Consider the following 27,071-nt stretch of genomic DNA (forward strand, 5'->3'; position numbering starts at 1 on the left):
TTATCCTGTGTTGCATAAAACTTTGAGTGAAAGCGTCTAATATTATGGGCTGACATTGTTCTGCATAATAGTGCGCCACTCTGGAGGTTGCTTGTCGGGAAGTTCGGGAAGCCTTTTGTCGTATGTAAAAAAAAACGGAAGATAAACATCGGTTAGATTTGCTATCGTCTATTTTTTATCTGAACATTCAAGTCTTGAATTTAACAATGCACAGTTAAGATTAAAGTTAGGTTAAATACCTGCATTTCTTTGCCTCACTTCTCTTCCATTTTTCCGGTGCCTTCACTCGTTTCCTAGCAGTTTCACCAATACTTTTGTTTACTGGTTGTATCCATTGTTTTTGTACTTTGTTACTTAAAATATCGAAAAAAAAAAAAAAGCGAGAATAACTTAGCTTCGCTAAAAATAGAAGTACTTCGCTTGTGTGTAACTAATTCATAATAAACTAAGCCGATAGGCGAATACTGCCTCTAACAAACAGACTAGGTGGCACGTGACCGTAACACTCCAGTCTCACAGGCTGAAAAGGAGAACGTGAGTTCTGCAAGTTAATACGGCGGAGAATGTTAGTTTTGGGATAACAACGCGATTTTTATTCAATAATTTGTACAAGAGACTGTTAGTTCTGCTCTCTCAAACTTTGAAAAATTGTGTATTTCAATGTGGCGAATAAGAAAAAACTAAAAATACATTTTGGATAAAAAGTGAAGAATGTGACTTTTGCAAATATACCCTTCAATTTATTTATGCTTTCCAGAAAACGTAACGTTTTAGTTCTTAAATTATATGTTTCATCTTAAAAATTGAGTTGATCTTATTTTCTTAATTTGGTACCTAAATAGCTGTTTACTTCTTATGAAAGCATTTTTACATTTTCGGTGGATGTCTCTACACTTTCAATTTGGGTTAGTTTTTTCTTAGTAGTCATATTGTTAGATATAATAAATAAATCTTATAACCATTTTTAATAGCGAATTTGCCCTCAAGTATTAATATTTGATAATATCACTTCTTCACCTGGACGCCAATGTATTATTTCGATAAATTATCACTAATTATTGTTCTTTTAATGTAAAGTTCACAAATTATCGCTTTCTACTAAAAGCCGCTTCACAAGCTCGGTGCTCGTAGCACATCTTAACTTCCTATAAATGACGTATAGAGCTAATATTTAAATTTTGTTTAGTTGATATCAATATTTTAACAACTAATTGTTTATGTATAGTTTAACATAAGTTAAATTCCCCCTTCCAATGGTTTCCCAAATTCCCCCGCTAAAAATGCAGTTTGTAGAACAATATCAATACCCAAAATTTCAAGTTAAATATACACATGTCTATCACCTTAGCGAGTTCCCCACTATTTTATATGAGTTAAGTGAATGAGGAGTCAGAATCTTCTACATTTTCGCAGCCTTTAACCTTTCTTATACGTAACCTTGATGATATAAAATGCAAGGTTCGTACTTCGTTGAATGCGGTTGCAGTTAATATTTTCTTTTTTTCATCATCAATATTAGCAGCTTTTAATTGAATTATGGTTTGCATTTTACATGCTTCAATTAGTTTGCCGTTTTTAATAATGTTTTACCTTCATTTATATTATATATTTCTGTTTTCGATTATTATTTTTCAGTTTAAACGTGTCTAACAGAGATAGCTAATGTGCGTGTTGATTTTTGATATATTTGTGCTATTTGAAGTGTTTGTTTTGTTCTGAAGCTATTTTGTGGTATTTTAATTTTTTAATTACTATGCAGTGAAGCGCAAACTAAATTAATTTTTTCAAGAATATGCGTATTGTTTCAAGAATATGCGTATTGTCAGTCTCCTATGGCTTCTGTAGTATTTTTTAATCTATTATTTATATTTTTATAAAGTGTATTTAATAGACTGATAGTTTTGTCAATTGTTACGGTTGTCTCTTCACAACAGTAATGTAACTTGTGCCGCGTAGCATGTTTCAGATATTTCTCCTCTATGAATTTTTGCATTATTATATAGTCAATTTTGTTCCTTTAAGCACTCTTCTATATAGGTATATTATTACTATTAATATTCTACATAAGTAAGAGCAGAAGGACAAGTCCCTATTATACCCAAAAACAAAGAAAATACATTAGTAGCCTACTAGTAATTACAAAATTACAATTTTTGTCTGTTGAATTACAATAAGGCCTGTTTTTAAACGCGTTGTTAGAGGGAGCAGAGACAATGTTATCATTAAGGTTATTCCAGCACTCAAAATCTCTATTTGGTAAAAAGTTATGTCTTGATCTTGTAGAAAAGTCCTCTTTTTTAAGTTTAAACTGGTGACCTCTAAGACGTTTATCTTGATTTATGGTAAACATTTCATCGAGATTTCCAACATTAAATTTTAATATTTTGTATGTGGTAATTAAGTCTATACGATGTCGGCAAAGTTCAAAAGAAGTTAGTTAGCCATACTAAGTTTTCCTACACAAGAAGGTCTTCTCGGTCCCAAAGGAATTCGAGTGGCTTTCCTTTGAACGTTTTCCAAAAAAGTTTTGTCTCCTGAACCAAATCAGGATATCACGTTGATCCAGCGTATTCAAGAATTTTTCAATAAAATCCTTTATAAAAAGGTATATAAAAAAACCCAGTTGGGCTATGTTAAATTGACAAAACGTTTTCGGAATAAGTATTCCATCATCAGTGTCAGGTTAATACATGGATGTAGCCACTAAATATGGGGGTAAAAACCCTTTAAAAATTACTAAATGAAATTTAGTTTACATTATGTCTAATTTAAAATTAAGATGGTAAAGTTACTGTTGGATTGGTAACATGGCGACACATGACTCTACATTAAGTTGCAAGTCCTGAGACGGTATGTCTACGAGGACTTCTACGAGAAAGTCCTCGTAGACGAGAAAGTCCTCGTAGACATACCGTCTCAGGACTTGCAACTTAATGTAGAGTCATATGTCGGTATAGACCGACAGGCTGGTATAAACCGTAAAAAGCAGAGGTCCATGGACAGAATCCTGAGGCACTTCACTTTCCACTAACCTGTCTTGTGAGAAAGATTCGCCAACTTTAACTTTGTAATATCGATCTGTCAGCAATTTCGTTCATGGAGATGTTCATAGAAAAGGAATTTCGCCATTTCCTCAAAAATAATGGCTTCTATGACTTTGCCAACTACTGGCAGTAAGCTAATCGAACGATAATTGTTGAAGTCGAGTTTGTAGCCTTTTTAAAGATAGGGGTGACGGATGCTAATTTCCAACTAAGGGATAAGGAATTTTGGATAAAAGAAGTTTTCATAATTAGCGTTAAGCTTATTGGAAGCGTGTCTGCTCATCTTATTAACAGTTTTGGTGTTAAACCATCTAAATCAGGTGAAGCGGTTGTGCGGAGTTACGGTGATTTGAATTCTGTAGACAGTGACAATCCTGTAAACAGTGGATGACGATACTCCGGTCATACCTTTTTCTAACGGTTCGTGAGAACTTTTCACATTTATACTCTCCCTGCTAGTACTACGTTCTTCTATTTTTATATAAATAGATCATGAGCATGACTCATTTCATTTATTATTTGCCACTATAAGAGATATGACTTATCATAATATAATTTTTCATATTAACAAATTACTCATCATATACGAAATAATTAAAAGAAGTGAAAAATAAACAACGTTAAGTCTGGGGGACTTGCGCCACCACCTCAGGATTAAAGCACTAACAAAACGCAAGAAACCTGATCACAGTAAGTTTTAGCACAGAGAAAAAAAATTGTCGACTGAACACACAACGAAAGATAAAGTTTTATTCGCCAGTATCTTTGCCTTAATGCGAAGAAAGCGCCATCAAATGAAAAGGATGCAAAATTATATGCAAAAAAATGGAAAGATTTCTTAGAAATATGTGGTAACATAAAGTTTTAATTTATTCAAATTTCTGAAAATGTTTTAATTAAAACTTAATTTACCTAAAATGTAGATTAGCGGGAGTTTATTTCTAATATATCTGGTTTTAATATGTTTTATTTGATCTGGTGGAAGTTAAAATAATAATTAACATATCATATTTTTTAGTTCTTGTAATTATCATCATAAATCTGTGCATGACGATTCTATTATCTACATTGATGCTTGTTGGAGTTATAAAGGTAAGTTATTACTGTTTTTTTTTTTAATTATATTATTTACAGTCAGGATGTAATACCGCAATGTATGAAATTTTCTATGTTCCCTTTGAGAAACTTAAAACATTGTCTTTAGTTTAAGAAGTTTTCCATTCTAGAATTCTTTCTTTCATTCTTTTCATGGTATTGTTAAAGAGCAATATTTTATATATTTCGGTCCATTCATCATGTAATTTTCCTGCTGCGTCTTGTTTGAATTTTGTTTTTCCAAGGAACTTTTTTTCCATGATAACTGATTTTCACTGATCGTTTCTGAACTTCATTCTAAGTTTTTTTTTTTTTAACTATGGTATACAGCTAACATTTGGGATTTTCACTCTTAATTTTTGAACGATGATAAATTAAACCTTATGGAAGCAAGTAGGAAATTTAAAAACTGAGGACCTTAAAAATACAACAACATGCAGAAAGAAATGAGAAGAAAAATATAATCAGCAAAAGAAGCGTGGTTTGAGAAAAAATTTCTGAAAATTGAAGATCTGCAAAAGACGCAATCTGAATTCAACTACACAAGGCTACTCGTATACGAAATAAAAGATCACACAACCATGTCCATAAAGAAGGTAACCTTATCGTAAACGATATCCATAAATTAAAAAGGTGGGGTGAGCACATTATAGAACTATTTAGCGATGAACGGCAAGTAAAAGACATACAAAATTTTATTAAAAGTCCGAAAAAACAATGGAATTATTCAAAAATGCATTAAAAATAGCTACAGGACAAGATGAAATACCAACAGAAATACTGAAAATACTTGGAAGTAAAGGGAAAAATCACTAAGCGGAAAACACACCTAAGCGATCACGACGCGATGGCGACCGTGATTCGACTTGTTGAAGTGAATCAGCACATAGGTATTACTAATCGATCTGTTGGCGATCAAAGGAATTTGTGCAGCGTTCTGATGTCAATCGCGGCGATATAATTAGTTTACCGTTCAGAACGCTGCAGTTTAGGTTTATCGCTGATCGCGTCAATGTAAATAAAAATGGATATCGAAAAACTTATAACCGAAAAATTGTAAAAAATATATATATTATTCGATCTGTCGAACCCAGATTACAAGAACGTACGTATTAAAAATAAAATCGTTCTGTAGCATCAACTGGTTTCCTAAAATTTGTGATATTTTGTCTGATCCAAACGTTCATCAACACTTTCAAAATTCGTTCTAAAATGTGTATAGAAACGGTTCTCATCTCTGCGAAATTATGGGTACAATTTATGAAATTATCCTTGTTTATTGCGCCTCAGGTTAATGTCATGTACCCAAACATCTCTTTTTTTTCTACAAAATAAACTCCATAAATATCTGCATTTGTAAATGGAAAAAATAATACGCCTACGCATACCTTATATTAAATTTTTGGAATGCTTAGAATACAATCTTTTACATTTATAGCAGCTGAATATTGTTTTCATGTTTTTTTTTTTGATGAACAGTAAAAACTTCTACCAAGTGTAGTATTAGTTGGAGCTTGCTGCTCATTATCGAAAATATTATAAATCTCTCTCAATGTTATTGTTCTTGGAAGTCCTAGAGGTTTTTGATTGTGGCTTTCAAGGAGTTGATATCATAAGATTTTCGATAAACAACTTTGCTGCATTATTTTCTGTATATTATTATAAAACTAACTTAAGGTTTATATACTCCAATAAAATAACATAAAATCTAACACCGGTCTCTGAGACCAGAAGCACTTATGACTTAAAAAACAAATGCTCTGTAGCTATCTATACTATACTGAAAAGATTTGTGCCTTGGTACCAGAACCGATAAGCGTGCTGATGCGCGAGTTAGCTAAGAAATGTTAAAAAAATAGATAAAAAAGTACAAAAAACCTGTTAAGGGTAAATTTGTGAATTATATGTTTATTTTATTTCGAGGTGAATAACAACATTTACGTTACTTTAAAGATTCTACTGAAGTTTGTGCAAGTTTTCGCAATAACCGTATTTATACATATTTAACACTTATTTCATATTTTAGAGAAACTGGTATCTGATGATTCCATGGGTTGTTCTTGGTGGTATGTTAGCTATTGGATTGTTGGTGTCGATACTAATTAACAGCATTAATTTCTATATTGATGGAGATACATTAAATGGAACTTTGTGGCTTGTAATAGGATTAATATCACTAGGTAAGAACAGTATTAACAAAATTATTATTTCATTTATTTTAGCAAGAGTTAAGGTCATAGGAAGATTTCATTAGAGTTACTTTGCTAGCAGGCTTGGATAGTGGACATTTTCAGGTCCGGGAAATCATGAAAAAACTGGCGGCAATCAAGGATTTAAGTGCTCCGTCGTAAATTTAGCACTGATGTAACTTTAAGCAAAGGTGCCACTTTCAACGTGAACCAGGCACTATTTATATATACAAGTAATGTAAAAAAGTATCTACTAGTTACAAAGTAACTTTCCGAAGTACCACCTCACTTCGGGAATTTTCCCGATGTCCCATATGGCCAGTCCAAGCCTGTTTTTTAGTACCAGAGTTTAATATCATACCTCGAGATACATGTTTACTAAATTCCACCGTAATCATTAATAATATTTTATTATAAATAATCTTTTTCGTAGATTAAGAACTTTTTATACTGAATCTACACTTTTAAAGTCTTATTTCTAAAATCTATTTTAACTCCAATCAATAATTAATTACCACCGTAATTAAGACTTATTTTTCTATTGATCTAAATACATTGATATACTTTAACTTAATCGCCTTTTAGTGTATTTGTTTCAAAGTCCAGTCGTCAGAATGTTGACCCCTAAAAATCATACAAACAAGATAAATTTTGCAGAGAATATTAATTTCCATACCCCAAGAAGATGCAAAAAAGTTTATCACTTTTACCCCCGGGCTTTCCCCTAAAATCTACCTCGCAGGGGAGTAAAACCGAAAAAATCTCACAAGAATCGTAAAAAATGGCAAAAATCGCACCACGTTAATTTATTTAACACGTTTATAAAAACTGAGTTTATTTTTGGCAAAACACAAAACTGCATACGAAAGCTGCATTCTTTGCCTTTAAAATGCATCTTAATTTTTGTCCATAGGACATTTAGATCAAAAGATATCGAATTTTTACCGTCCCGCTGATACAAATTTTATTGAACATTGATTTCGCGCGAGTAACTGACGCAAAATCGACGGTCTCTTCAAGCGTTGTTTCTAAGAGAACGGTCCATGGTATACAAAATTGCTTATAAACCTTTTTATTTAAAATTATCTCAGCTACATTTTTTATTTGAAACATTTTTTTCTACCGTGTACAGATTCTTGGAAAATCGAATTTTTTTGAGTTTTTACCCCCCTGTGAGAGGGGTTTTAGGGGGAAGCCCGGAGGTAAAAGTAATAAACTTTATTGCATCTTTTTTGGGGTACTAAAATTAATATTCTCAGCAAAATTCAGCTTGTTCGTATGATTTTTAGAGGTTCAGTGCCGTTTTCGTCTCTGACGACTAGAGTATTCAACAATAATAATATATTTTTTTATTTTTAGTTGTCTACTGTTACATGTGGTACGTCTCCTTTAGCTTCTTTATTAATCTTCGTGAAGAGTCAGAAAAAGGTGCCTATACCAGAGACCCATTTAGGCGAGGCAATAGGATTTAAACATTAAAATAAGGACTTCACAATTATTGCGCTTATCGAAAATTATTTGTATAGTAATAGTCTGTTTTAATTCATTGATAATATTATTAAAAATAGTACGAGGAAGTATTTACAAATATTCCACATGTGTCTAATTGTTCAATAAAACAGACTGTCGAATAAAATTCTTTAATTAAAATCAATTTCTACTCATAAATAATATATTAATGCATTAAAAGAGTACTACAACAAGAAAGTTTCTATATTCCTAAAATGTTTTATTATATTTAATTTAGTATCAGACTTAAGCGATGTAAGGAACGTAAACAGGACACATTACATATTTTCGTAGAACATTTAAAATTTAAAACAAAAATAAAGCTAATTAATATTTAAATGGGAATAAGCCACAATTAAAGGTTAAAGTACGTTTATTGACGTTTCAATTTCCACTTTGAAAATAATTCTCAAAATACAAACATTAGTAAATTAGTCAATTTACTAATGTTTGTATTTTGAGACCATTTAAAATGCGGTGCAAGCCATTTTCAATATGCAACAAACAAAAATATAAGAAACCAGTGATTAGAAACCAATAATAGGAGAGGAAAAGTTGCTGACGAACCCAATCAGTGAAGCTGCCCCTAATTTGATGTACGAGTCAGGTTAGACAGGCCCAAACGAAACACAATATCATCTGTAATGACACCATGGTAGAGCACACCGAAAACTCAATATATCTCAGGATCGCACACATCTCTAGGTCCCACTAGACCGCTCGTTAACATACAGGTTCCACTGCGAAAAAAACTCGGGCGCCAAACCCCAGTACTATGATAAAGAGCGCAGAATACGCATTGTCAATGGCAAAATACGCATGTCTGGTATAGAAGAGATAGTAGGACTAGTAGTAGGAGACTCCAAGATAGTAGGCGCTATCCTAAACTTACTCATTACCTACAGCATGAGACCAACCTCTCTGGATAAACTCCATAGAGCTTCAGACTCTTGTAGGATCCACAAATTCACCGAAAACTCCAAACAAACCTTCGACAACTACCACTCATTTGTTAGCCACGAACCGTATCTTGGCAGACTTAAATTTTAAAAATTACCAGCCTATTGCTGGTGATTTTATATCCACTAAAAAAACTCTTCAAAGCGAAATTTCAAGCCACTGGTAGACTTGGTGCATGCTGAACTGCTTAAGAACTGTTGTAACATCGACCAAGTCAAAAAATATCAAATGCTACTAGCCAAACAAGAACACATATATGCACTCTCGACAACTTCTGGACAGGCAACCAACTAGCATTGGGTACAGCCCACTACTGGACTTCGGACACGACAAACAAAATAAGTAATTAGAAACCAAGTAAGAGCAATGTAAAAAAATTGGATAGAATAGAATCCATATGACTAACATGATTTGACACAAACTATTACGGATGCAAAAAATATTACATTGGATTACACTAGGTCGATAAAAACGAGTTAAATCTAGGCAGTTCTGGAACGTGGAAATCAGGTGCGCAATGCCAATGCGATGAAGAAATAGTATATGACGGAGAAGATTGGAAATGGAAATCAGGAAAACAGCACCGACTTGTGTATTAAAAATACAATTATATTTAACTCAATAAAGATGTATGTATCTCTTTTACTTTTTGATCCAGGCAGGACATTACGTCTCTTTAATACTTGGTCACCGTTAGCAACTTTCTTAAAAGAGTTTTAAGGATTGCTTTTTGCTTTATATTCGTTTTGCCAGTGTATATCAGCCTCACGTTACTGAAATTTTACATTTACATAGAAGATGTACAGCAGTTTCTTCGTTTATTTCACGTTTCCTGTACATATATAGTGATTAAATTAAGCACAAACTTCAACTAACATCATAAAAACGTATTAATATCCTAATTAAACAAACATAGTATGGAAACTTTCTTATTAGCACTAAATAAAATACATGTTTATAGACTGTCTTATATTTGACACGTAATTTGTTGTCTATGTAAAGCGGAGATCATATATACATATATACGATCAAGTACAAACACCATAAACGGCGATTTATAGCCATCGGTAGCGATATGGAATGTTAATATAAAACTGATCTGTCGCATCGGGTAAACTAGACCTACTAGGCGTAAAAGAAGCGTAATATAAGGAATGAATAATCTTTAGAAACACAGATTTTAAGCGTTACTTGCTCAGTACAAGACTACACTTTATTGGCTCACTCCCCATCCAGGGCTGTTACAACCAGGCGTAATATTTTGGAATAACTCTACAATTTTGTGGGCTGTCTTAGTAGTAACTGTTTCAAGGAAGCATAACATGTTATATCTTTAAAACATGATTATTTTGTATCAAAATTGTTAACAGTAGCACTTCAAATTTTCGAGCGACATTTCGGTTAAAACTTCCTTTTAATGACTATGATGTAACTCATCACTGTCGTCATAGGTCATTGTACTTAAAGCCTGCTAAAACTACGCTATTCCTCGTTTTGCCCGCAATTCACCAAAGGTTCTTACCTAGGTGAATCGATATGTCGTGGAAAGCAATTTTAGATTCTCCATGTTGGTCCAATTCACCATCTGTTAGCCTTAAAATTTGTAGAAGGCACATATTTAGATATTAGTCTGAATATGTTTTCGAATAGTTAGAAATCTTCGGTTTTGGTTGTTATAAACATGTTTGGCATTAACATTAGATAGCAATAGAAACACATAAACCAAAGCCTTAAAATTATTCAGCAGCTAAGATACTTATTGAGTTAACTTTATTTCCAAATAGTTAGTGAAACTCTCGAACGTTATACTAACAATTAAAAATATATTGTTTAATTTTTGAAGTTAATCGAGTGATAGAAAGTTTTGAACTCTGCAAATTTCTGATATAAAACAGATATGCTAAATTTAATTTAATTAAAAATAGAGAATTATTTCCCATTTAATTGAGCTTTAAAATTAATTTTATTTGCACAATTTTTAATAATATCCCCAACTTTTGACGAGCAATGTATTTTCTGTGTTACTTTAAATTTACTACTTATGTATAAATGTACGGGCATATAGGGCCATCGTGTATTTTTGAATGCTTTGTAGCGTAATCACGACATTTAAGTTACCTACCTTTGCTATCGTTGTCGTTCGTGATTTCCTATATGTGTTTTCCGCTAGTGCTTCTCCATAAAATATAGCAAAAAATATTGTATAGCTATCGCTATAATATGATAAACGAAATTTTAGTATAGCGTGATATATTAAATTAAAGCCAAAACTTGTTCATATATTTAAGATACGCCATTTAATTTTAATCAACGTGACTAAAAATATCGAAATTTTTTGTATATTTATTTTTTAGTGAATAAGGTAGCTTTAACCAATTGAATCTCTGACAGTTATTTCCTACAGTTTATTTTTAATACCTGTAATTTTTACGTGTTATTGTTATATTTAACATTATTTTTGTATTGTTTTAAATGGAATAAACTCTATTTTAATTTACAATGTGTACACCTCCCATGCTTCCCTAGACATTTGTAGACGTCAACTTGAATTTACACAGATTGTGTAAAAAATCATTAATATTCTCTAGGCGCTAGGCTTATCCTTATCAACTACAAAGACTGAAATTTCCTATTAAAATTGTGTAAAATATCTTGGCACATTTTTGGATCGTAAACTGTTATGGAAGAATCAAATTCATTCTATTATAAAAAAATCGGAAAACTCTATGAATATCAAAAATAAAGAACAGTACAGTAACGAGTTCTTAACCTACAAACAACAGGAAGAGGCAGTATCTATTACAATTTCCGACGAATTTAACCATATCAATACACCAGTTATGGGGAGTTTCAAGAAACACTTAATAGCATGAAAGATACTTCACCAGGTCCAGACGACTTACCAATACAATTGATTAAGAAACTTCCTATAGAAACAAAAGAGTTTGTACTCCAAATTTTTAATATTATGTGGTCACAAAAATCATTTCCAAAAATCTGGAAACATGACATTGTTATTTCTATTATTAAACCAAATAAAGATAAATTACATCCAAAATCATATCGTCTTATATCATTAATATGTTCTTCATGTAAACTAAAGACTGGAAAAAATAGTCAACAAAGATTAATGTGGAATTTAGAACATAATGATCAACTTACTATCGAACAAGCTGGCTTAGACTAGGCAGATCTACAAACGTCAACATTATATATTTAAAAAACGCTATTCACGAAGCTTTTAAAAATAATCAAAAATGTATGGCAATTTACTTTGACATAATTTAAGCATTTGATACAGTATGGAAACACCTTGTATTAAATACTCTAAAAAATGGGATATCAAGGAAATATTTTGGCCTACATAAACCATTTTTTAACTTAAAAAACATTTCAAGTCCGAGCAAATGATGCTATATCCTAACTTAAAGAACAACGAAACGGAATCACATAAGGATCGATTATCAGTCCTACTCTATTTTTATTAGCAATAAACGATATAATAAAAATCATTGTAAAGCCTGTTCAGGCAAGGCTATAGGCTGATGACCCAATTATTTACATCAAAAGCAAAAACGTTAATCGTATGGCGTCAATATTACAAGAACACTTAAATAAACTAGTCCCTAAGTACCGGTTTCATATTTAGCTCTAATAAAACAAATGGTCGGTATACTGCGAAAACCCGGTAAATGTCGGAATACCGAAATCGAGAAAAAACGTTTTTAAAGTTTAGTTTTTTATTGTGAATTAAGCAGGTAGATTGTTTTTGATATTAGGTATTCTAGTGAAAGATGCATAATATATCTGAAATGATATTCTATCATTAGTTTGAAAAAGTTGAGACACCTATCTGACTAGTCCTAAATTTAAGTTGGAAATGCTATCACTTACCTGGTTTTACCTGTAAATCTAAATAAATCAGTTACTCTTCAAATAATATATTTAACACATATATAATAAACCATGTATAATATTTTCCAGTTTTGTAATCGATATATGAGGCTTTTACTAGGTAATAGCAATGTTTTAAGGTATTAGTCGATATTTATGACATTTAACTGGTTTTCCCTGAAAATTATATTAACAACTGTTTGTAGTTATAGTTATTATTTATATGAAGGATAGGCAGTTTTATAGAAAAAACAAATTTATTTCGAATATAATAATAACAATATTATGATGAGGCTTCCTCGTCCGATTCGTCACTGAAAGCGGGCTTTGGCAAGATGTCTGTTACATCATTTCCCGTTTTTAAATTACGATACCACCCGTGATATTCCTCCGGTATCACTCCCTTATCATATTACTGTACCAAATCTCTCTTTTTTGCTATGCTAATTGGTAAATGTGCATCATAAAGTCGCTTAAGTCCTTTTGCTGCATTTGGTAATGCGGTTTCATATACACACAAATTGTAGATTTTTGTATTTTAAGATTACACACTTCTTTTCTTTTCTGATGTTCTCTGTAACTGTCTTGTAAATTCTAATTGTCAGTTCGATTAGCCCTATCATATTTATTACAAACTAAACATTGATCTTTTTAGGAACAAAAAAGCTTAAATTATAGTGGTTAGAAAATATTCTTCGATATGTAATTTCGCTAACACCTTCCAGTTTCTTCTGTCTACAGTCATTTATATAAAGTTGGTACATTTTTCTTATACTTAAATTTTTGTCCAAATATCTACGCTTTGAACTTTGGCGAATATAATGTGGGCCCATGGTTGGAAAAGACTCAATATGAGCCTTCAGGATTTTTCGGGTTTCACTACTTGTTTTATTTGGCATTATATGTTTGCCTCTTTTATCCGTATCTGCATAACAGCCTAGAATATCAGTTTTCTTACAACATTTTGTATTAACGATGCTGATATACAAAGGGTCTTACAAAAAAATTTCTCACATACCTGTATGTCTTGACCATTCAAAGAAAAGTGACACTTTTTGGAAAATGCACGTGTTTTTTTTTTAAACTTCGACAAACTGCAACGACTCTCTTTGGTGCCTCCATTTTAATACGTGCAATAAGATCAAAACAGTTTCCAGCATTCCTTTTCAGTTGTGCAACTTTTCGCTTCACGAATAACTCCAGAAAGTTTTGTGATGATATTTTCTCGTCCAGTTCTAACATTTCTAACAGTTCTAACATTTCGTGATCCGCATATCTTATTCCATTTCATTCCATCTTTGGTATTGTAATAAAGGTGTTGGTTTGACCGACCTTGTGGAATACATTCTTGTAAGTTTAGTTTGGTGTCTAATAAATTGAATTCAGACTCTGAGTTATGATTACCATCCTCATTTTCTAATTTTCCAACAATAGACTCATCGGAATCTAAATCTTCATAATTTTCTTCCTCGTCGGTTGCAACTTCCTCGTAGAGACATTGCAAACGTTTTATCTCTCCCTCGTAAGAATACATTGTTTTTCTAAGCTATAAAAACAATGCACTGCAAATTTTGTTTTGTACTTTCATAAAAAAATACTTACATTAAGGAACGGTTTGAGTCTGAGAGAACGAAAACAGATATAACTTCGACACTATCGCTTCAATACGCATTAGTAACTGAGGGATTATAGCTGGCCATGCCGTCGAAAGGTACCTAGACCGTCGGGACCGTACTTAGACTCGCTGACCGAATAGAGATATTAGAAAAACTGAATGGGCCCCACAGACCCAACCCTTGCACCGCAGGGTTAATAAAGGAAGAACTAAATAAATTGCATACTAAAGATACAAGCATCAAGTTTCTCTGGGTCCCATAACATTTTGGAATAGCAGGTAACGAAGCAGCAGAAAAAAATGCCAAAGAAGCTATAAACGACAACAGTATCCCCATATCACCACAATCTGTAAGTATGGATCTAAAAAGCTACTTCATAAAACACCTGTTCGAAAACTGGAACAATAAATGGTAATCCACACCATCAAAGCTTGAGGAGATAAAAAAAAATTGGACCAATATGGCAACCACCCAAGGTATCCAGACGAAAGCAAGTAATTATTTCTTGTTTACGACTTGGACATACCCAATTTTCCCATGAACATTTGTTCAAGAAAGAAGAACGCCCAACTTGTGATGAGTTCGGTTCACCCCTTACATTAAAACATGTGCTAGTGGAAAAGTGCGAAAAGTTCAATCATCACAGAATTAAATAACATTACCAAACAATCTCAAAGACATTTTAAATTCAAAAAACACTATAGATAACCTACTTTTGTTTTTAAAAGACTGTAATTTAATTAGCAAGGTGTAATTAACAGTTACCGTTCCGCTAATAACCTTATTGGTTGAAGCTAGTTTTGTGTAAAAAAAGAACTTAAATTCGTTATAAAATATATCAAATCATTATATACACTGACCAATTGGAAAATGCTAAAATAAATGCTCGAGAAAAGGATGATTTGCAGATGAAAAATAGTGAAAACTAAACAAAAAAGCAAACAAGAAGCAAAACACAAGGAGACGCAGTGATTTGAGGTCAAATAGTGCATTATTTACCGATATTTGTCGTTAAAAAAAGAAAATTATTTAGGGGTAATGAAATGAATATAATTTAATAATTTTGTGTAAAAACCCAATTACTATACAGGAATACAGTTTGGTTTTGATACGAGTATAAGATAATTTTACTATTGATCTTACAAATTTAAGTGATTTAATACATTAAGTTCGTACTTTAAATTATTGTTTTTTTAATCCTCCACATTTGCAAAGACATTGAAATCAGAATTTTTGATAGGATTGCTATATCGCTTCATCAAGCGCTCATCGTTAAATTATGTAACTCTCTAAGTAATTGTGTTGAATTTTATTTAATACATAAGAATGAAGATAGTATGTTTTCGCAATTTCTTTTTGAAAATTGATAATTTTACGTTTTTTTGAATGAGGATTGCTAAAACTCTAATTAAGCATTGCTAATAGAGGTCGCTAGTTAAAGATATAAATAAGTGTTAAATTCTACAAAAAAGATGCTATTATGTTAAAAAACTTTAATAAATGTTCAAAATGTCAACAATTTACTTCAATCCACTTCATGAGCTGGTTGCGCAAAGATCTCTTAATATCGAATAATCCCTTGTCTATTATTTGTAATCATATTCGCGGCTTCTTCGCTTTTCTGTCGCATTTCTAAAAGGGAACTAATTTTTTTTTTTAACTAATGCCCGTATTTGCTACTAAATTGAAACATCTAAAGGATCTGGTCTGGTATCCAAGCAAACTGACTTTCACGACCAATCCGTCGATGCTAAAATTAACGAAGTCCTAAAGAATAATTTGCAAGACGGTGCCCCGTCTTGCAAGAACCACATGTTTTGTTTTAAGTCAAGAAGTAATTCGTGTAAATGTTCTTGTTAAAAATCTAAATACACAGGTACATTTAAATTGGTTGGCAGTTCAAAAAAACTTATTAGTAGTCACATACCTTTATTTCACGCCAAATGTTAACCTTAAAGTCGTGCTTTAAATGGGTTTCTCCCTTAGCATGAGTATTTTCAGAATCGCAAATACGAATATTTTCCCAATTAAATATTCCTCATCTGGTAAATGTTGTTTCATCAGTTAAAAACTGTTATATTTTTTACTGGAAGGTCTGAAAAAAGATAACCGTAGCTGGTAATCAACTTTCAACATTGAACTGCTAGAACGTTTCTGGCCAGCAGAACTCTTAGACCTAGATGTTATTGATCACTTATTCTTCCTGTTACTGCTGTCTCGTGTCGGTGCTGGCATACAGTTTCCATTATTATTTTTTCGCAGTTTAGAATGTTTGTAGGATTTTTCTTGTTAAATATATTCAAATGTCTTCTTTAGATCTATTATTAAGATCTTCTTCTCTTTTTCCTTCTCTTGTTTGTTCAGTGGCGGATAAATACCTCGATGGAAGGTTGTCACTCCATCTTTTGCGCGGTCATCCGATACTATTTCGATTTCTAAGCGTTTTTCCTGTAATTCTTCTCATCTCTGCCGTTTCCATTAGCCTTTACATTGTGGCTGTGTCGGGTCTTGTTTCTGAGGCATATGTCATTATTGGTCTTACACTGGCTTTATAAATTTTTGACTTCATCTTAGTGTTAATATGTCTGTTTCGTCATGTAGTGTTATTAAGGCATCCTGCCAGTCGATTTGCTTTTTGTACTTGATCTCTCACTTCTTTGTCCAGGTCTCCATAGCTGGACAGTGTAATTCCAAGGTATTTTATTTCCTTTACTTGATCAATACACAATTGAAGATATACCACAACATTCAATTCTAAAATTTCTATTAATAAAATATATAAATGTTGGTCCAAAATTTCCTTTATTATTATTAAAATGAGATTCATTTTATAAATACTATATTCAGAAAGACAGTCTTTGAATACAAAGAAATGAAATATAAATGTAAATACATGTGGCGTTTATAAAATATATTTTATAAACATTCCGGTTCACATAATACTTTTATTTATTTATTAACTATAACAGGAAACCACGATCGCACCTTATTAGGGAAACATAACCTGATTGAGAAATATAAGACCATAATATCGTATTTATGAAAATTTACACTGTCTTCCGTAATCAGATATGTGACTTAAACTTTATCAATTAGTACTTTGTTCTACATTATAATAATAATAATTAACAATAAATTAATCTATTAATATATTAAGTAATCATTATGTGGTATGGTAGTTTGATCGTCTGTGAACAGCTTGACTCGTTTTGCCACAATAAATCAATAATCTATTTGTTAAAAATGTGTCAACGTTGGATTGACCAGTAAGCATTGTCTTTCTCTTTCTTTTGAGCCTTCACTATAATTCAGTTGTGATCATGTAACCAAGAAATTGAATATAAAAATGTTTCTAAACAAATGTCTTTAATATAAACAATACTTCCGTGATAGCCTATTTTTTGATTTTATCTATTGTGATCTTCTGTCTCTCTATCTTACATACATACAGAATCGTTCCTCTTCTAACGTTAGGTGTCGAGAGGGGTGATTATAGCTTTTGATGAATTTTCTTCATTCTTTTCTGTTTTTTTTACCCATTGTCCGGATAAGTTTTAACTGATTTTTATGGAGTTTTTATATCTGCTGTTTACGAGTATAGAATCTATCTGATTTCTGACAATGTGGTTTTCGGAATATAAAGGAGGCCTCCATGTATATAGTCTTCTCTTAGCAAACTGCAACCAAGTATTGACAATTACCATATATTTTTCTTGGTAGAATTACATGAGCCTTTTTTCTCTCCCGTTTCTAGTTTCTAATCCGAACTGTCCTGCTATATTTTTAACTATACGTACTTCAATTTTTGCGTTAGTCTCCTAAAATATGCGTAATGTCTCTTGAATTTGTTAACTTCAGTACCTACATTGTGCAATTCTGAATAAAACTGTTCGATCTCATTTTCGGTGTTATCAGCTGTGAGATCATGGACTTGAATCATATTAAAATTGCAGCTCCGTCCGAATTTTTAGCAATATTATTCTTTCTGGGAATTGAACCACACCTAGCAATGATTTTCTAATTGTGTTGCTTATAATGAACACCAGAACGTTAGAGCCTTGTTAGTTTAGTTTGCTAAAAATAGTCAAAAAGAACGCATCTTAACTGAATCTTTGCGTCGAGTACAATATCGACACCTAAAAAATAGTTTCATAATCCTGAAACTAGAAAATCTAGCATTACCAAATAATTTGGCTTATTTTACTATTTCGTTGATTAATACACGAGAGATGACTTTGGCGAAGAAGTATTCGTTCTTTTACCAAAGTTTGCATCAAGCAAGTACTTTGCATAGTTATCTACAATATGCCTGTAGGTATATTATGTATATTACTGTATACAGCAAGGTTTCTGCACGCGTCTGGATATTACGCGTCACGCTAAATATTATTTGGGTCGATTTTGTGCTTGTAAACAAGCATATATATTAGAATAACTTTTTAACCATTACCTGCAAGAAAATGATTTTTCCATATTTTCAAATTATTTTTACATTTTGTTAAAAATTAAAAAAAATGTTGAACTAGGACAATTTGTGACGAAGTTAATCCTTTTTTTTTAAATTGATAGCAGCTTTGTTTATAACAACTAAAAGATCTTATTAGGGTCATTTCAAAGACCTACCTAGTATGGAAGCCCCTGTGGAGAATAACAAATGACCATAATAATGTGTATGGTCCTTTCTTTATTAATTGTGAATTTTGACTGGAATTAGTATTCGTCATAACTTTTGAATGGTAACTTCGATTTGTCTCATATTTGTGTCAAACAGTACACTACTACCAGCTAATCAACTTATTTATTCAAACTAGAAAAAAATTGAGTTAAAATGCATATAGACATACACGATAAAGAGACAGTGATACTCGAAGTATATGCACCAACAGACGATTCCCCGAGAGTAGAAAAAGAACATTTCACGGAACAACTTCAACATCAAATAGAGCTAATAAGGAAGAACGTGAAGATAATTATAACAGGAGATCTTAACGGCAGAACCGGAAGGAAAGAAAACGATAAAGTAGTGGGGAGATTTGAAGAGTATGAACAAAACAATAACGGAGAACGTCTGATTGAATTATGCGAACTAAACAACCTAAAAATCACCAACGGATTCTTCAGACATAAAAATATTCATAAATATACATGGACGCAAGAAACACGAAAGCTGAAATCGATAATAGACTACATAATAATCAAATAAGATACCACAATAAAGATCAAAGATGTGCTAGTCAGAAGAGGAGCAGAATGTGGAACGGACCATAAACTACTGACAGCAAAAGTGGGCATTAATTGGAAACATAACAAGACCCCCTCTACAGAAGAACCGTTGAACACTGTAAGAGAAAAACAATACAATATAGAACTACTCCAAGAATAATCAATAAGAGAACTATACCAACTACGTCTAGACCAAAAATTAATAGAATTTAGATACGGCAACATCGAAGAAATATACGAGCATATAAAGGCGAGTATAAAACAAGTAGCATTCGAAACCCTTGGAGAAAAAGAACATATAACAAATAAACAGCACTATTATGAAATAAATGAACACACAAAAGGAATAATTGAAGAAAAAAAGCAACTATACAGAAAATGGCTGACTACAAACAACGAAGAAATTTATTAAGAATATAGAGAAAAAGATAGAGAAGTGAAAAAACAAATAACACAACAAAAGAATGAAGAATGGGAAAGAACCTGCTTAAATATTGAAACCTACATAGGAGGTACAAGAACTTCGGAGTCATGGTAAGTACTGAGAGGATTGAAACAAAACTCAAAAGAAAAAATTAAATTGGAAAATATACAGGACAAAGAATGGAAGGACTATTACAAGGAACTGTTATCAGAACAAAGACCACAATTCATTGGAAAAGAAAACAGGCGAAGACGAAACAGATCCCCACAACAAGAAATAGAGATAACAGATAGAGAAATGAGAACGGCCATAAAAGCAATCAAAAATAAGAAAGCACCGGGACCTAGAGACATCTCACCTGAGCTTATAAAATATGGATCAAAAAAATTATACCGGATAATACAATGGATATTTCAGAAAGCCATAAATGGAGAACAACTCCCAAAGGAATGGACGGAGGCATATATGACATCTATATTTAAGAAAGGAGATAGAAAACGATGCGAAAACTACAGAGGAATAAGCGTAATATCATCAATAGGAAGATTATATGGGAAGATACTGCGAGAAAAGATAGAGCAAGCAATAAAAGGCAAAGTCGGGGAGGATCAGGCAGGCTTCACGGCAGGAAGATCATGCATAGACCACATATACACACTGAAACAACTGTTGGAAAAGAAAAGAGCAAAAAATAGAGATATACATTTGGCATTTGTGGACTTGAGAAAGGCGTATTACTCTGTACCAAGGTCAGAACTATGGGAGGCAATGTACAAATTGGAAATGCAGACGGTACTCATTGAAGCTACAAAAGCTCTGTATAAAGAAAATAAAGTGTCCATTAAAATGGGAACAAGAATCATAGGAGACTTTACCACAACAAAATGGCTCCTGCAGGGTTATTTTACATCTCCAACCCTATTCAAAATATACTTAGAGAAATCCTTGACTACATGGAAAAGAAAATGCGAAGGCATGGAAGTACCGGTACGGAACGAATACCTATATACGTTAAGCTTTGCAGACGATCAAGTAGTGATGGCACAAGACCAAGACGACCTCAGCTACATAATGAAGAAACTACGAGAAGAATATACCACGACTGGCCTAGATATTAACCTCGCGAAGACAGAGTACCTATCTACAAGTGAAGAAGACATAGAAGATCTACAGATTGATGACAACGTAACAATCAAGGAAAAGGATAAATTCAAATACTTGGGGTTTATAATCACGAAAAAGGCAACAGCAGAGGAAGAAATTACACAAATATTAGGACAAACAAGAACAGCAATCCGACAACTTAACTCAGTATGGTGGGATAGACACCTAAATATGAAGACAAAAACACAGATTTATAAAACATTAGTGCGAAGTATTATGATATATGGGGCTGAAAATTGGATCATAAACAAGAAAAACAGCAGTAAGATAGTAGCAACATAGATGGAATGCCTGCGAATATGCTGCAGAGTAACAAGAATGGATAGGAGAAGTAATGACGAAATAAAGCAAAGAACGTCAATAGGAACAGGCATACAACAGACATAGAACAAAAAAGACTAAAGTGGTATGGACATGTAAGAAGAACTAGTGACAGCAGATGGATAAAGAGAATAACCGAATGGAGCCCCATAGGAAGGAGGAAAAGAGGACGACCCCGAGAATCCTAGAGGAACGAAGTAGACGACGCCATGAGTAAGAAAGGCCTAAACGATGGAGAATGGGACAACAGAGAGAGATGGAAGCGATTGAGCGTGGGAAGGCAGTGAATACTGTAGAATCCCTAAATATATATATATATATATATATATATATATATATATATATATATATATATATATATATATATATATATATATATATATATTGATATGATTGGTGTTTAAAGAAAATAATTTATAAATTATATACTACATAATATTAGATATGAAAAGTATTTGGTTATTTTAATAAGTTATATACTAGAGAATTTTATAAAAATTATTTATGTGAGGGCATTTTTAAGAAATTAGCATATAAAAAGTATTTTTTTATATAATTATAATGTTGTAAAATATATTTAAGTGAGCCATGTGACTAGGCAACCAGATATACATACTCTGAAGTGGCATTTAAGGAATGGTTGTGAATATAAAGTGGGGTTATAATAAAAAAATGTGTAGTTTATTAAATTAGAATGTTAAGTTAATGATTTAAGAGTATATTCTGATCTGAAAAGCCTAAATGTCAACAAAATTATTAATAGAAAAGTATGGAATTCTCTAGATCACCGGAGATGGCCTTGTTTGCGAAATGGTTTGTTCCAGAAAATTAAGACATGTATTTAATAGAACAAATGGAACATGATTTCTTACCAGATGGTTCTGGAACATCCAAAAAGATATAAATACCCGGTGATTTGGATTCAGAAAGTCAGTCAGTCAGTCAGAAAGTTTAGTAAGAAAGTCCATTCAGTTAGTCAATCAGTTATGAGTTTTTTAGTATGAAAATTAGTTAGAGGCAGTCAATCAGTTACAATTGTTCAATATAGTGAGTTAAATCAATATTAAGAAACAGTATAAAGAAAATAATATTGAAGATTAAAAATTATGTTATGTATAAATGATAATTGGATAATGGAAGAAGTATTAATTGAATATTAAATTAAATAATATATTTGGTGATTGGATATTGGTATATAGAAAAGAAGAATAAATATAAATGCTGTTTGCTGGTTTGCTTGGTGGTTTATAAATGCTGTGAAGAAAAATATCTTAAATTGGTGGAAGCTGATAATTGGAAAAAGTAATTTCATAAAAACAAGGATAACCGAAGCTGAGAAGAAGACATTTGAGTAGTGATTATAATCTATATAGTGGAAAACAGTTTATTTAGGCATTCAGTGACAGAAAGGTACAAAATTTTGTTAATATAATTTAGTTAGTGTCATAACAATTTCAATTTTGTAGATAGTTTGTTTAAATTTTACATTGTCTATAGAATTTAATTAGTTTCATAAGAATTTCAATTTAAAGATAGTTTATTTTAAATTTACATTGGCTAGGTTAGATATATATGTGTGTTTCATAATAGATATAATAAAGATAATTTAAAAAAGTACTTACAAACTAATTCTTTGAGAACCGCGATAAAAACCCTATATATTATATTATTAAAAATACTCATTGCTCATCATTCAAACAAACAATACATCATAACAATATATATATATATATATATATATATATATATATATATATATATATATATATATATATATATATATATATATATATATATATATATATATATATATAAATCGAGTCCGATTTTAAAAAATTAGTTAGTTTTGTTCAAAAATTTCATCCTGTATACTTTTTCTGAAAACTCTAATAAAAATTTTACAAATTAAGAAAATAGGTAATTAAAACGATATTTTCTTTCTCCGTACGATTACTAAATTTTTCATTAAAAAAAATGTGACTATGAATTAAAAGTTTGGCAAAGCGAATCTTAGATTAAAAAAATGTAATTTTTCTGGCAAAAATTGACCTGATTTTTTTCTATGTTGTTTGAATAAATCCGTTGATAAAGTGGTAGTAGTGTATAGTAGAGTTTAAACAGGATCCTATTGTGCTATCCGGTGGGAACTTTGTTGCTAAAATGTAAAACCCATTTTTCTTGGTTTCTAATATCTTTGTAAGACAAAATCACTTGGTCGTCCAAAAATCGTAGTGGGAGGGGAGCGGTGGGGAGCTTTACAAAAAAAAAATGCAATTTTTTTTTTCATCATTTTTCGGATGTACAATATCCGAAAATTCATTCGTCAAATTTGCATACCCAACAGGACATTAGAAATATATTTTTTTTATTTTTAAAAATACGTCATACCATTATTGTATACGGAGCGCCTTCATACAAAATCACTTGCCCTGAAAACCCATATTTTTAAAATCGTTTACCTCGCTCTACCTCGAAAAATATTGGGTTTAGCAAAAAATTGCTTTTTATAAACGTTATAGGCCAAAAATCAGAGAACATGCTGGTTTTTTTGGAATTCTGATTGGATAATTAGTTTAAGAAAAAATTTAATAAATCGAACGGCATGTCACGACGGACAGTGCTGAACGCAGAGATGCGAGTAAGGGCGAGATTCCTATGCCGTAGTCAACCGCAAATCGACTCTACTGATGGCGATGTTGTTATGGTCGTTTTTTCATTGTGATGCTGATTTTAAGGAGGATGAATACTCTAGTGTAAATAGTGACTTCTTTGGCTCGTTTTGTTGTCAGATTATTAACAGTTTTAAAATACTGTATTTGTTAAGTGATAGTAGTATTTATATTATCATAAAAGTTATTGTTGTATACCTTTAAGGTTCTATACTTATTATTATTATTATTATTATTATTATTAAATTATTAATATTATCCACATTTAGCAATACGGCTCGCACTCCCTCAAAGGGGAAAATTCACTCATCTCAGATACTTACGATATCAAAAGGATTGAGCTCTGGTGGGACTCTTTCCGTGTTATCGAGCCCTAGATAACTTGGTATGTAGGGGTATCCCGTATCCCCAAAAATGTTCTTACAGATTATTGTTATTATTATAAAGCTTACTAAAGACGTAGTAAAGTGGTTAAATTTCAAAAGCTTGTGATATACATATCTAAAATGGCAAATTCTAATAGAATATCTACCATTTCCAAGTATGCATTCCAGTATTTGCCTGTGGCAGTTTGAGCTGCAATGAATTCTGGAAACTCTGTCAAAAGTTCACGAGTTAAAGTTGAGATTTTATCGGAGAGTTGCATAACGTCTTCTTTTCTCCTGAAGTTATCGATGATTTCCGATGTACAAAGATGAATTAAGTTAATATAATGTACAGAAGGACTGCCACGCTCTAAAAGCCACTTCTTATAAAGATTTATTAATAATCTTGACAGAGCTTCGTACGTCAACTTATGGGCTCGTATAGCTTTATTGTATTTTTTGCCAGATAAAATACCATCAATTGTGGACTGAACATAGAGACCACTATCCAACCATACATCAGCAAGTTCAGAATCTGTCATGAACCGACCAATTATTTTGAGGAAGTTCATAACCATGTGAAATCCACCTAGACGAATGACTACGTTTTTTGTGTCTTCTGGCTGGGACCATTGGAGCTCTTTAGCTTTATAATAGATCGCTTGATCAAACGTCAGTACGGTGTATCTGTTATTTAGCTTCTTAGCAATTTCATTGCACTTTATGATAACAGTCCAAACGGTATCATATTCTGATGAGACATGGGGTAGTACAGGTAAGTAGCCATAGATCGTTACATGTGATTTATCCTCCACCCACAGTCCGTTTATGAAATCCTGACCACTGTGGGATAACGGTTTCATCCCTAACAGAGTCCCTCATTTTGCAAATGCACCATGCCATGTTACGATATCTTATGTTATTATTAAGATTCTGACCCTTTTCTATGATGCTCAGTTTATTTTCCTCAGATTGTACTTTTCTTTTTGATTTGTCAAAATAAATTTTGTCAAGGGAATGAAGATCATTTGGTATTACCAGCTTCTGATTATACGGCAAAAATTTAAATTGTCCAGGTATATTTTTATTAAATGGTCCTCTCTGGAAGGCAGCAATTTGTGTTCCGTGAAAAGTAGGTGTTTTGTCCAAAGTCTCTTCCAAAATGTCAATGTTGTCAGCAGCAAATTAAATGAATCGATTGGGTACCAATTGTCTCGGTATGGTCACATGATTATTCTCCAAGTAAAGTTGAATTTCTTCTTGGGCGATGCTGTTACGCACTCTAAGAGTATCGATGTATGAAATTGAATGACCGCAAACGTGTATTGCTTCAATGAGTTTTTTCGACCTTGTTTCCTGATGAACTAAAAGTCCTAGCCCAATATGCTTTGGAGTTTTTATTTTTTCATTTGAACAGGCAAAAATAATGTCTTGGAAAATGCTTACAGTTTCAATTTTCTTTTCATTATCGCTTTCATTGCAGACAATAAGATAAACAAGAGAATACAAGCTTTCAGGAATAGACTTTTTGTAGTCTCTAACATTCATTTTTTTTTTAATCGAACTCAGTTGACATCTTGTTTATCTCGCTTCGGATAGTTTGGCACATTTTGACTAGAATGTGTTGCTCCGATGCCCCGAAACTAAAAGTGTCAGATTCGTCGTGGTTGTGCACGATTGTCTTAATTGTAGTTGTAGGCTCATTTTGTCTAGGAGACCTTACTGATTCAACACCATCCCCAAAATGGTTTTTCATTTTTTTAATTCAATGCCACTAATTTCACGATACCTTTTGCCAATTGACTTTGTGCTGTATCCTTTACCTTTTTCAAAACACTTCTCCATTTCCTCCAAACGTTTTCCAAATGCTTTATTGTCTGTTTTGTTAACATTACTATTTCCAACAAATTTTTTATTTAAATTGCGTAATTCAGTCGAAACACAAGCGGCATGATATTTTATTTCCGGCAATTAAGTCGTTTTCTCCACTTCTCGCCAAGAACACAGGGTTGCTTTGTGATATCGCTCTTATTTTTTCTTGCATATTATTAGTCATAACTTGGCATAGTTTTTGATTCGGTGAGCGCTTTTGACAAAAGATGCACTTTTGTAAATTAAAGGGCCGTTCAAGGGCCGTTTTTGAAAAATATCGTCTCTACGAAAATCAAACGGTAGTTTAGTATCTTTTGATTTGTACGAGGCAATGTTCTTTGAGCTCGTATAAGATTTATAACAGTTTTTGTGCCATTTTAAAAAATCTTGATTTTTTAGATCATCAAACTTTGAGAATATATGCATATTTTTCATACGTTCGCTCGTGCATTCAATAAAAGTTTTTTTTGATCTTTCTTTAGAGTTAACCAGCCTTCCTCCTTCCAAACAAATAAGACACACATTTTAAATAAGAACGTCTTTTTCGGCATCAGATTTATGGAAAGAAACATGCCTTAATCTGATTTTTGACTCAAGTTCGTTAAATCCATTTCTAGATGGATACAAAAAAAATACTAACTGTAATAATAAGTAAGTACTAAATATTGCTAACTTGCCAATAAGTTTAATTAATCACTGTTAATAATATAATTAACACATAAGAAC

At 32.1% G+C, this 27,071-nt stretch overlaps 1 protein-coding gene across 1 annotated transcript in view; it reads left to right on the forward strand.

Annotated features, from left to right (window-relative positions):
- The window catches only part of LOC140445626 (uncharacterized), a 98,729-nt gene extending 87,432 nt beyond the window's left edge, over positions 1–11,297 (forward strand). The window contains exons 5-7 of the mRNA XM_072537829.1: positions 4,063–4,136; positions 6,166–6,319; positions 7,688–11,297. Coding sequence (XP_072393930.1) covers positions 4,063–4,136; positions 6,166–6,319; positions 7,688–7,800 — 341 coding nt within the window. The 3' untranslated portion in view covers positions 7,801–11,297. The remainder of the gene's footprint in view (positions 1–4,062; positions 4,137–6,165; positions 6,320–7,687) is intronic.
- The last annotated feature ends 15,774 nt before the right edge of the window (positions 11,298–27,071 follow it).

This window comes from Diabrotica undecimpunctata, chromosome 7 (assembly GCF_040954645.1).
Source record: "Diabrotica undecimpunctata isolate CICGRU chromosome 7, icDiaUnde3, whole genome shotgun sequence".
Taxonomy (NCBI): domain Eukaryota; kingdom Metazoa; phylum Arthropoda; class Insecta; order Coleoptera; family Chrysomelidae; genus Diabrotica; species Diabrotica undecimpunctata.